General features: G+C 42.0%; 1 protein-coding gene across 8 annotated transcripts in view; it reads left to right on the top strand.

Moving 5' to 3' along the window:
• The window catches only part of otp (orthopedia homeobox), a 42,935-nt gene that overhangs the window by 22,725 nt on the left and 7,637 nt on the right, over positions 1–12,573 (top strand). For 5 of the 8 annotated variants that reach the window (XM_070212578.1, XM_070212579.1, XM_070212581.1 and 2 more), the window contains 2 exons: positions 5,698–5,984; positions 6,560–6,715. In XM_070212578.1, coding sequence (XP_070068679.1) covers positions 5,698–5,984; positions 6,560–6,715 — 443 coding nt within the window. Of the gene's footprint in view, positions 1–5,697; positions 5,985–6,031; positions 6,318–6,559; positions 6,716–12,573 lie in introns of those variants that run through there. The other 3 variants (XM_070212585.1, XM_070212582.1, XM_070212586.1) reach the window with 2 other exon arrangements.

The following is a 12,573-nucleotide window of genomic DNA, read 5'->3' as shown; positions in this document are numbered from 1 at the left end:
CGCAAATTGTGAATTACAGGCGCACGCACATAATTATCAAACTTGTGTCGGCATATTAATATATTAATAAATCCGGCATAAATGTAGGTATATGTATGTAAGTGTTTGAATGGGAGAGTAAATTATTTTTACCACACAGTTGATCAATGGTTTCAATTCAAGCACTTTCAATTTTGGCAATCAATTTGTTGTTAGCCCGGCCAACACACTACCACCAATTTGCAGTTTGCCTGTTTGTAAAATGCAACTGCAGCGGCAGCAGCTCCGTGTGTTTGAGTTATGGCTCGCGTTTTTATTCAATTTTTTATGGCCAGCATCCTTGCATCCTTCGAAGCGTTTGCAATTAATTACTTTTATTAATTTATTGCCATTTTTCACGCGCCAATTGTCGCCGCTCGCGGGGCCCAAGCGGCGTATGCGTAATGTCCATAGTTGCAGGGATATATTATATAGGTGTTTAATTGAAAGCCTTCGAGTTTTATTCTTTTCCTTCCCAAAATTCAAAAGGGCGACTTTCCATAAATATTTTCGACTGTCAAAGTTGGCTTTTAAAGTTTTCTTGCCGCTTTAAGTTAGGCCAACCGTTTTGCCCCAACGAAAAACTATAAATTTCAATGATTCGCAGTGCGCAATCCTTTGGCCAAATCCTGCCTGCAGTGCCGGAGTCTGCCGTAATAAATTCCGTAAGCCTTTTTCCGAGTTCCGCCAAAAACATTTGCATACTGGCTGGAGGGTTGGGGGGTTGTGAACCCCTATTTACAATTAAGAGCAATTTGCATGCAAAAGAAATGGCTGAACTTTCCCGTGTGTCTCCCCTACTAATACTTAATTTGCATGCAGCGAAAGAAACTCGAAATACTCGCTCATTTTATTCCATTTTTCGTGAGCCTCGCCTTTCGCCTCGCATTAATTAAATTAATTTGATGATTGCATTTGTAATTTGCACAGAGGGGGTCTGAAAACCCCCTCGAAATATCTGCGTGTGCTTCGCTTTGTGCGTTCGGCATTTTTGCGGTGGCCTCCGCTAGTGAAATATGTGTGCTTCACCCCCTCTTAACCCCCGCCTAACCCCCTCTTAACCAACGGGCATCCGTTTTGCATTGAAATGTTTTGCGGTTGCTGCGGATTCTGTTCCCAGTTGCGGTTAGTTGTTGGAGCAGCCTAGATTCCATTCCATTCGATTCCATTCCAACTCCAACTACAGCCTACGCTGGCATCCTATGTCCTGCTTAAAACCGCACAATTTCCAAATTTCAATAATTATGCACATTGCACATGCAACTGACGGCGTTTCTGGGTGCAGGTCCTCTGGTATCTGCCATTTCGTATGGTCCATTCAGACCATTCAGAACATTCAGACCATTCCCGACCAGGTCCATATATTTTGCGGGAGAAATCGCGCCGTTCGCTCCCAAAAAGCTGGCAAACTGATTTGCGCAAATTGTGCAAATTGCTTGCGCGATAAATTCATGTTTGCCAATTTTAATTAATTAATCGCTTTGTGCGGTTTTCATTTCGTTTCGTATCGCAACGTTTCGCTCCTCTTTTCACCTCCTCTTAAACATCACCAACTAAAATGTCGGCTTCAGGCCAGATGTAAATGAATCCGAATCCGAGTGCGACTATTATTTGTACACAGAGAGAATTCTGATGTTAAAAATAAAATTGAAAAAGTTATTAAAAATAAGTAGACATTTTTTCAAGTTCAATTGACGGAATTTACTTTGTTTATCTAAACAACTAAACAACTGTCTTAAAAAGTTGTTGATTAAACTCAATTTAACATTTCTCTTCTCGCCATTTTGTGTTGATGTTTTTCTCAGATTTCAAGAACGAATGTTCTCAATTCAAGAAGAACTTTTCTTTCCCACCATTTTGTTCTGATAATCAGAATAGTCAACTTAAAATGTGCTCACGCGATTCTCATTTCAAGAACAATGTGCTCTAATATTTCTCTCTGTGTATCTCGATGCTGTTGTGTTGGCCTCTGTTCTGCTGCAATGTTTACAGTTTCGTATTAACTTTATCGCAATTTTCGGTGCCCGTGGTAGCAAACTAAATTACGATGATAGATTACAAAATTATGCTCTATTAGCAAGCGTCGTAATGATTTGGAAACACGAATAGGATTTTAAGTCAATTTTGCGGTTTACACGTAGTTTTTGGCAACATTTTAGTTGGCCCTCTTAGGCATTATGAGAAAAGAATATTGGCTTGTCAAGTAAATTTTATTTAATGACCAAGTTAAGTTTTTATTTAATGACCAAGTTATAAACTTTATATAAGGAAAAACATAAAGCTATTGAATTATTTGGCACATAATAGTCTCAGATTCTCATAAAACAAATTAAATACAGCTGCTACTATAAGATCACTTCCAGTTTTCAAGAGACTTTGGCCCTGAATGTGTGGCTACTGCGTCATCTTGATCTGCATACACGATGAACAGTTAGGGCTGCTTCTTTTTAATATTTATGTGTTACAACTGTAAAAGGCGAGGTGAAAAAATCAAAGTTAGACCAACTAACTAACTAACTAGCTGGCTTGCTGGCTAGGTGGCGGGAAGGGGCCTGGGTTTTCAGCCAGCAAAGTGCGATTTCGAGAAGTGGCGCTATTTTATGGCTCCCAAACGTGGTCCAAACACACACTCTCTTGGCTACACACATATATTTGAAATTCGATTTGAGAAAACACAAAACAGAAAACTGAAAACGGAAAACAGAAGGAAGCGGGAACAGTTGGATGTTAAAAGTCGCACTTCTTTGGAGCAACGGATCAACGGACCAACGTATCTTCTCCCAGACTCGCAGATATACAGATACATATAGTATGTTTGAGATGTTGCCATCGAGCGTGAATTTTACAGTCGCAGAGAATCGGGGGAATCGAGTATATGTGGAGATATCGCACCTAACACCGCGCCTTAAATTTACTAATCACGAGCAGAGAGTTTGGAGGAGCAACTCTTCGGTCTTCAAGACACCGTATACGATGCGTGCTGCGTAATGCCCTAAAAATATGTCAGTGAGATGGTCTCTGCTTTCATCACTGCTACAGTTTACTATGTATACACTCAGGAAAAATAAAGCGCTGTTCCATGTTATTATTTTGAATTCAAAGTTATTAATTTGAGAGCGAATGTTCTTGAACTTGAGAACAGATGTTCTTGAATTCTTAAGTTTTCAACTACACTTTCGTACTTAAAATCGGTTATGTTGGTTAATGTAACTTATTTGTTTGTTTTTAAATTATTCGCTCTACGTTTTCTGGGTGTATAGTTGCACTGCCTCTTTGGATCTTCGACTCCAAAACGGGGGAAAGGGGGTCGGTGACTTATAGTCCCGATTGGGGACGTCACCATCTGAAAATCGCTAATGAACAGTAGCCGCACTGGGTGTATGTGTAAAAATTAGCACTTTCCGGGGCAGCAGCTTTAAAACGCCCGTTTTCAGGGAATGTCGCCTGTGGTAACTCTATATCTTTTATTTGTTGATATTTATATTTATGGTTTTATGTGGCGTCTTGTCTTTTACCCCCGTCGACCTGAACTCGTTCACCTGTTTGGGGAGTTTTGTGATCGAATACGCCGCTCCGGATTGCTGACGTCCGCGGACCTGTGATGTATGCCGAAATTTTAACAAGTCCATCTCGAAAACAATAAAAATCATTGAGAGCCGCCATTCCGGCCACCGCTGCAACATCAAAGTCGGCAATCGAGAGTGTTGTTGTGTCTGCCTAAAGAAATTGAAATGTAAATGGATTGGGGATTTAAAATGATTGGGTACCGAGAAGGAGAGGGTTTCTTCCACTTACTCGGGATTTGCATTTCGGACTCGCTTTCAGTGGAAATGGCACAAGGTTAGTGGGCAGCGACCGATAACCGCCTACACCTTCACTTTAGGCCCAATCGCATGGACTTGAGAGATGGGAGATGGGAGCCATTGTGACAACATCGCGGGGTTACAACTCGGGGACGAGAGTTCGCATCAACCGGCGATGAGTAAATGTTTGACTTGTAGCAACAGTTGAGCTCTCGGCCAACAAAGGGAATCGAATCGGAGTCTCTCTCGCACGTACATGTTAAAAATTCCAGGCGTACGATGAAGATGACTCTCCCGTGAATCCCGCACCCCGAACCCCTAACCCCTTTCAATCCCATACGATACTATACCATACCATCCCATCCCGCGATATACACGTACAAATAAAATGGAAGTGAAATAAAAATACGTTACGTAGTCAAGTGAGGCCTGAAGGTAGGAAATGGTTAAGGAAAAGGGGTTAGCACACTTGGCGGCTCTCTCTCACTGATTTTCGTATCTGTATCTGTAGCCCAGCCTGCACTTGTATCTGTATCTTTCAACTTCTGGCCATATCCGTGTGTCTCGCACCTTTAGTTTGTTGTTCAGCCCGCTCTCTCTCACGTTCGTTACTGTTTTTGGCATCTTTTTCCCTCTGAATGACAGGTTGTTGAAAAATTCAATTTAGCCGATCGCCGCAGTTCGTTCCGAGCAATCCTCTAGTTCGTTAGCTCACCGGTCCCCAGAAATTATAAAAAAAAGTAACCCGCGCATCCAACGAGAAACTAAATTAATTAAAAGGCAAACGGAACAAGTGAATGTCGAATCGCATTGTAATTCATTCGGAGATTCATCAACAATTCAACAAAATATTTGTGTGTGTGCAGGGGTATTTTCAGCCTCAGTTTTGACCTTCCATCTGTGAATTTTCGTGGATAATTAAAATCTAAATACTACAAATAAATCAAAAGGTGACTACTTACATTCCCGTTTGTCAACTGACGATTTGGCGTCTCCTTGGCCTTTTCGCCCCGCAATTTGTATCCGTTTAATGGCGGCGGATCCGAAGTCGAACGTCTTAAGCAAAAGTGCCTAAGGGCAAGTATCACCATAACAGTGGACGATTGCATTAGAATCATTTTGGCCAGATTCCAAATCATCCAGTGTATGCCAATGCAAGCGAGGTTCAGGATCCAATCCACGAAGAAGAAAATCATTGTTTACTGCAGAAATATAAATCGATTAGTAAAAGGAATCTGAGACTAGTCAAGTCTTTTGAAAAGTTTTTCCAGGCCAACTGAAACTGTGACATTAAGTGACTGATGTGCTTAATATATTAAAGTATCATTGGATAAATGGCAAATCCTTAAATGAGTGCTAAATAAAGAGTAATTTTATACAAATTCAACCAATTAGTTTTGAACTGAGTGATGGAATATTATATTTTATGGAATATTCGGTTGTATATAGACTTTGTTGGTGATATTGACAACGAATATTTTTCAGAAACTTAGAGACCTTAATAGAATGTGAGGAAGAAAATTTAAAAAAAATCCAAGTTGGTTTAAACAGGCATTAAAGACAATAAATATTATCTGTTTTAATTAATTGTAGTTTCAAAAAGTGTTTCTTTGATACAGGGAACTTATACCCTTTGAGGGATCTACATCCAATAGATTTTGATAACTAAACATCGGTATTTTCTAAGCATTCGTTTATTCCTTACTCAATTTTATTGTTATAAGACATTGGTCGTTTTAAGAGAATAGTTGGCATTTAAAAAAGCCGTCGGATATTGTTTGAGAACTTGGTAGGACTGTTAAATGATTTAAATGTCTCCTGAAATATTAATAATTAATAATATACCTTTTACCCTTTTTCTTGTACCATCCCTTAGGCCCCAAGGATTGTGATCTGCCCAAGGCCGCGCTGACAGCGCTGCACGCGGGCGTCAACAGCTTTGGCCAACTGCCCGTGGGTCCCAACTTGGCCGATCTCGGCGGAGGCGGCGGCGGATCCTCTGGCGGAGTCCAGGTGGGCGGCGGTGTGGCACGCCTCCACATTTCCGGCGGACTGTGCGACAATTCCAATGCGCTGAACAGCGGAAACGGAAACAGTGGCAACGGCAACAACAACAACAACAACGGCAACAGCAACAACAACAGCATGCAGCAACAGGATCAGGTGAGCAGGCCAGCGCTATAAAGAGAGAGAAAAAAAGAGAAGGGGAGAAAGTCCTAGTGACAAAAGAGAGAGAGAGATGGATGGAGTGACATAGCGCCTAGTTGATACGAAACTTTTTTAATAATCCATGTTTTCGATGTTTATTTTTTCCTTCAAATTCTACTCTGCTATGCCAAAAATCCAAAATCAAATACAATCCAATTCGATCCGAAATTCGATCCGTTTCCAAAAACGTGAATGTGTGTGTTCTGAATTGTGTAATGAACCTAATTAAATGTGCCATGAATCATATACTCGTACCTTATGAATCATATCCGTAAACTATAAACAAAAGTAAGTGTACTTTGATTTCCATACTTAGAACCGTAGAACTCCTATTCTAGTCTAATCCCAACTAAATATATAACTTCTGTAGACCTTTAATCTGTAATCTGTAATCTGTTAAACCGTAAACCCCAATAACGTAGTGCGTAGCTTGCATTCCTAGTCTGGTAGTTCGTCAGTGTTCTAAGAGCCACTCGATAAGGCCAACGCACTCACCTGTTCCCATTTTCTTGGCCGTGTCTGTCTTGCAGCACCTGGACAAAAACAAACAGAAGCGCCACCGCACCCGCTTCACTCCCGCCCAGCTGAACGAGCTGGAGAGATGCTTCTCGAAGACCCACTATCCGGACATCTTCATGCGCGAGGAGATCGCCATGCGGATCGGCCTCACCGAGTCCCGCGTTCAGGTGAGTGAATCCCACTTAAATCTATAGTTTGGGAGATAAAAGGTTTAGGAATAGGACTCAGACTTCCCAAGAGTTACAACTCGCAACCTGTATTTATTAAGAGAAAATCTGCTTGAATTCAGAACTATTTCTTCTTTTCTCTTTCCTTTTTAAGAACAAATGTTCTTGAAATAGAGCACCTTTCAAGAATAAATTGCTCTTGAAAACAACAATAGTTTCGTCTTGATAAGAGAAAAAAGTTTAATTAAAACCAAGAACGATTTACTCTTGGAAAAAAGAGCACTAACTCTTGAAATCGACAGCGCTTAGTATTACCTTCGAGAAAAATTCTTCTTGGAATCGTGAAGATATTCTACTCTATACTAGACAATTTTAATAGGATACTAGAAAAAGTCTTTTAATCTTCTTTATAAAAAAAATATTCTGGTTTTGTACAAGAAATTTCCCTCTTTGTGATGCTTAATTCCCATTTATTTGGCTAATTATTTTTTCTAGCTCTGTATGCTAACTTTGCGTGGTTTGTCCTGCGGCTCGACAGTTGTCAGTTGGTCGGGGCTGTCGGAATTTGGGGGCTCAGTTCGTTTTAGGACGGACATGACATTTCACTTGTGTTGCACACAACCGCAACGGACGTTTGGATTTTGGTTGCGAGACCGAGTCGACTGCAGTCGAAAAGTTCGGGGATATCCTTTTTGCCAGCTCGCAACAGTTTACGAGGCTCTGGGCTGAGAGACGCCGCCGAACGCCATTTAAGCGCCCAAAATTATACTTTATTAAAGCACATAAAGTCACATTTAGTCGGGCATTCAGCCACGCCCCCTGCCTCCTTACTCACACACACACACAGAAAGACTCCCCAGGATGCTCTTCCTTTTTCGCAGAAAAGTTTGCGCCACACACACACATACAGATACAGAATGGGCATTATCCTTTTGTGGCTGGCACAGCTCCCCTGTGCTGCTGCCATTATCCTTGTCTCTCTTTTGCCACCTCCCCCTTCCCCCCTCGGAAGTCCTTTTTGCATGCGGGCGTGCTTTGTTTATGCGACAATCGAATTTACTGCTTCATTAAATTTGTGTTTAAGCTTCCGCTTCCGCTTTCACTGCTTTTCCTCTTCTGCTGAGATTTCCCCTCAGATTGTCCGAATGAATGCCAAAAACTTTTGGCTTATTCGACCATATCTACTACTACTTTGGCTTTCCTGGCCAAAACAATTAGCCATGAGTGAGCAAATGCGACGACACCTCCATGATGATCCTGTCCCGCATCGCACACACACAACACCTCCACCGGATGTTTGCTACTTTGATAAATTGTTTTAATAATTGCGTATCAGTGTTGGCCGTTAATGCTTTTTTCCAACCAAAGAACCACTCGCCCAGCCCCCAGAATCCGGTTGTCGAAAAGGACAATGCAATCACCTGCCAGGGGGTAAATTCTCTGAATTTCCACCGGGGGTTGGGAGTCTGCAGGATATTGTTGTTAGAACTGCCGACGGCTCTCCGCTGCTCTGTTTTTTTTATTCCCGCTGTTTTAATGCCTGATTTTGCGTTGTCGTTGCGGCTTAGAGGATGTCAGGCCGTTGGATTAGTTTTGGGATTGCTGTTTAATAAAATTAGCATATAAATTAAGTTCGCAGTCGAAGGCGAACTGAAACATTTAGAGCATTTCACACTTTAACGGATATGTGAGAGCGACTGTTGAGGTCGGACCTTCATTCGATATGCACACACACGTCTGGCCCTAAATCAATCTACAAGGATTTGCAGCTAATGACGGCATAAAGACAGCCGACTTTCCCCTGAAAGTCCCCCCTTTTTTCCCCCAGATAAATGACCGAAAAACGCTTGTCCATATTAGCCCCAAAAATCAAGTCAAAGTTGGTATGTGTTAAAATGAGGGATAAAGGGAGGTTAAAGGGGGGTTACAGGGGGGTTAAAGGGGGTTTTAGCTGGATTTCGACAGGGCAGGTGCATAAGTTATGAGCCTCACGTAGTGCCGACTGCCTAACACACACACACGCGTGTGAGCATCATTTATGGTAAATATAATTTAATAAGAATAAAAGTCGCAGTTAAGGAGTTTCCCAAGTTTCCTGAGCTGAGCTTCTCCTTGAATGCCTTTTTCCTAATCGGATTTTTCCCGATTTTCTGGCTAAATTAGAATAGACGAAAACAGCGGGAGGCTCCCCAAAAGGCAATTGTTAATTTGTGTTTTCACACCGCCCAAAAACCAGTGGGCGGCATTTGTGCAATTTGCAAGGGACAATCTGTTTGTCACACGTGACATCTCTGCGGGGGGTGGGGTGCGGAATTTTCAGGGGGGTGGAGTATTTTCCAGGGGTAACCGAGGAGATGGCCCACCAAATTGACTTATCATGATCGGACATTGTCAACAGCACATTGTCGGCTTTGTCTGGAACGCTGCAACATTTATTGGTTTGTTTATTAAATTGTTGTAAAGGAGGACAAAGGGGAGGGGTCAAAGGAGAAGGTCGAACGGCGGCACAGCACGTGTCTGTTTGTGTGTGGGTGTGCCAGTGCACTAAATGAATTTCTCACATGATTAATTTGCCTGGCAACCTGGGCCAAGAAAAGCAGGTTCTCAGGAAAATATTCAGGTGAAGGGGAGTAAAACAGAATCGGGCATCTAATCATTTGCTTGGCAACCATTTTATAACCAGTTATTAGCCAAAGTATTAATGCCGTTTATTACAATTGCATCTTACATTCCCATTTTGACACAAATCTTTGGGTCTTAGATCATAAACTTAAATAAACCATATTAAGTCCAAGCTGCTAAAATCCTTGAAGCAATCAGAGTAATTTGAACCACAAGAATTATTAAGAGTGATGATTCAATGATACATTGAATATTGAAATTTTATGTATTTAAACAATAATTCATTAAATAAAAAATATTGAAATGAATGCTTTAATGTAGATGCAACTAAACGAACTTAGTTTAAATGAGCAAATCTTCGGATTTAGACAATCATATTATTAATCTTTTGAAGTGTGTCTCAATATAATTTTAGAAAATATTCTTAGATATTTTAGAATATGTAAAAAAATAATTTCCAACTACTTCCTTTAAACTAATGTTTGAATAAACATATCGAGGTTTTTTAAACCTTGTTTTAAATTTTTAATTACCTTTATGGCTCTCTAAAACCATCTTTAAAAACTACTCTAAAATGGCAACTAACTTTTAATGTTCTCCGAAAACAACCTCAATTCTCAGTGATTCAGCAGGAATAGGGAATATCGATTGGCCTGAGCCACAGGCGAAGTAAAAGGCAGGCCATTCGCAACCAGAAGTAAACTCATCGGCCTTCCCACTGTGAGCGTTGATAAATTATTGCCTCGACTTCAGACAGAACTAATTTATTTGCTGAGCCGCTTAATGCCCCTCTAATAATAGTCCCCCGACTGCTGTTTGTGACTCTGGATTCTGGAGAGGATGAGGGTCTGGGGGATATCATGTAACTCCCTCGCAATATGCGAATATTTCGCGAAAATTAGACGAAATATTCTCATAAAAAGTGAGCATCTTTATTAAAAGCTCGGCGGGGCTACGTAGGTAGTGGGTAAATGCGGGGTCAAGGAGCCGGGGACATTGTAACAAGTATTTTCCAGCGAAACACTCGAAGGCGGGCCAAAGGCGACTGGGTCGCGACTGATATAACCATGGCATCGCAAATTTTAATTAAACTTTAATTGAAATACCAAAAACGAAAATATGCAGCCAACGGAAAATACAGGAAAAAATCAGAGGAAAGGTAGGAGAGCCAAAGCGAAATAAGTGGAGGGGCTAAATTCAGCGAAAGCTTTAAAAATCCGAAAGCCTGGGAAATGGAGGACGGAGGGCGGGTTCTCCATAAAATGCACATAAAGAGCATCAAGGAAATCTGGCACGCATTCTGTTTATGGCATATGAAGCAATTCCGAAAGCAATTTCGTTGATACTTTTCATTGAAATGTTTGTGTGAAAATGGCGTGCCAAAGTGCCGGACGGACTTTGCAGGATGGGCTGGATGGGCGGGGGTCTATCTGGGATAAGCTGGTCCAAATGCTGCTGCCATTGATAGAATGACAAGAGTCCCCGGGACCCACGACCCAAAAAACAAAGCAAAAAAGGCCGAAAAACTTTGTGAAGATGGAACCAAAGGGGAGCATCCTCCAGCTGCGCATGCTCCACGAATGCAGCGAAACAATTTCGGGGGTTGCATTGGTGGCCAATCCCCCGAAACCCCCTTATTTCAGAGCCCCTTCCCACCCCAAAATAAGAAGAGGCTGCAGTTGTCCCGGCAACCCACAATATAAATGGGCGAAATGAAAAACACAAGTCCCGGAAATCCGAAAAAAATATCTAAAACTATTTCATAAATCTAAGGCAACCCCAAAAAAAGCGGCCAAGGAATCGCTTTGATGATGTCTATCAAAGGACACAATTTGCCGAAAGGGACGGCTAGAGTGTGGGAGAGAGAGACGGCCATAGTGGCCTCGGTTTCGGTCTCGGTCTCGGCGGGTTGGAGCTCCAATCCCGGGGGAAGTTTCAGCTTGAGCTGGGTGGGAGGAGGCTGACTCGTAAAGCAGGATTTAAAGGATAACATAAAATAAATCGACTGGCATTTGTGTGTGTGTAGGGAACACAGGGAACTGAGAGGGGGTCCCGAAGGCGAGACGGCATTTTATGAATTTATACGCATTTTTTATATGCTCAGGAATGAAAAGATATTGGCCGAAAAGCGATTTCCATAAACCACTCAGTGCCCGGGAGTCGCAGGACTAGCAGGATATGAAAGGACAATAATGATAATAAAAAGATGCTCTCGAGCTGAAGATGAAGACGGAGACGAGGAGCAGGGAAAACAGGGAGGACATCAAAGGCCGGCAGCCAGGGGACAGTTTGTGTGTGGACTTTGTTGAGTGGCCATTTTATATTTCGGTTGCCTGGCAGCCCCAGTGGGAGAGAGGAGGTCCTGGCTTGGAGTGGGTTCAAGAAAAAGCAATATCCTGGCCAATTGATTTTCGATTATGCCGGGGCAATAACCAATCTGCAGTCGGCAAAAACAGAAACAGAAATCGAAGCAGTGCCAGCAAAAATTGTCAACGCAAACGAGCCGAAAAATATTATTGCACTTTCTGGCTTTTGCCAATCAAGCCTTTATTAAGAGATGCTCTCCACCTGTCCTACGGTTTTTGAATGGATCCAACTATCCTGCTCCCCTCTTTTCGCCCCTCCAATAACATTTGCATTCGGGGCTAATCGAATTTTGATTGCATTTCTCTGCAGCTCGCGCGCAACTCTTTCCCATATTTTCCCTCTGTTTCTGATTGATAATTTTGAAATTGGCTTTTCAAGTGTGCGGCTCTCGGTGGCAAAGTGCATTTCTATGTAGGCTCTGTGGGATTTATGGATTCTCTGTCAAATGCAAATCACATGGAATGGAAAAAATGCTGTTATTATCCTTACAGCTGTTTAATCAGCCATTAGGCATAATGTGCAATTAATGTTGCATAACGAACCGAGCGGATATCGTAAACAAGAGGGTATCATCGTCTCTATAAGACCATTAGGGCACGCAACTGCAATCATAAGTTCGGGATGACAGCGACACAATAAACAGGTTCATAATAAAAAGCCGTTGCTCCTTTGACACCCACCCCATCAAAATGGGATCTACGCTCTATATGAACTGCCACCCCGGAAAAATAAGGACACCATCCACCAACCAGCCCATAAAATCAAGGCAAATCACTTGTTATCCCATTTGCAGCCGCAGTTCCCCTGCGTTCGCCGTGTAATTTGGCCGATACTTAATTTCTGACTTCTGCTTCCATTTGCTCGCCCCT

Source organism: Drosophila takahashii, chromosome 2R (assembly GCF_030179915.1).
Source record: "Drosophila takahashii strain IR98-3 E-12201 chromosome 2R, DtakHiC1v2, whole genome shotgun sequence".
Taxonomy (NCBI): Eukaryota; Metazoa; Arthropoda; class Insecta; order Diptera; family Drosophilidae; genus Drosophila; species Drosophila takahashii.
The sequence above is the reverse complement of the archived record's forward strand: the minus strand, read 5'-3'. Positions and strand labels throughout refer to the sequence as shown.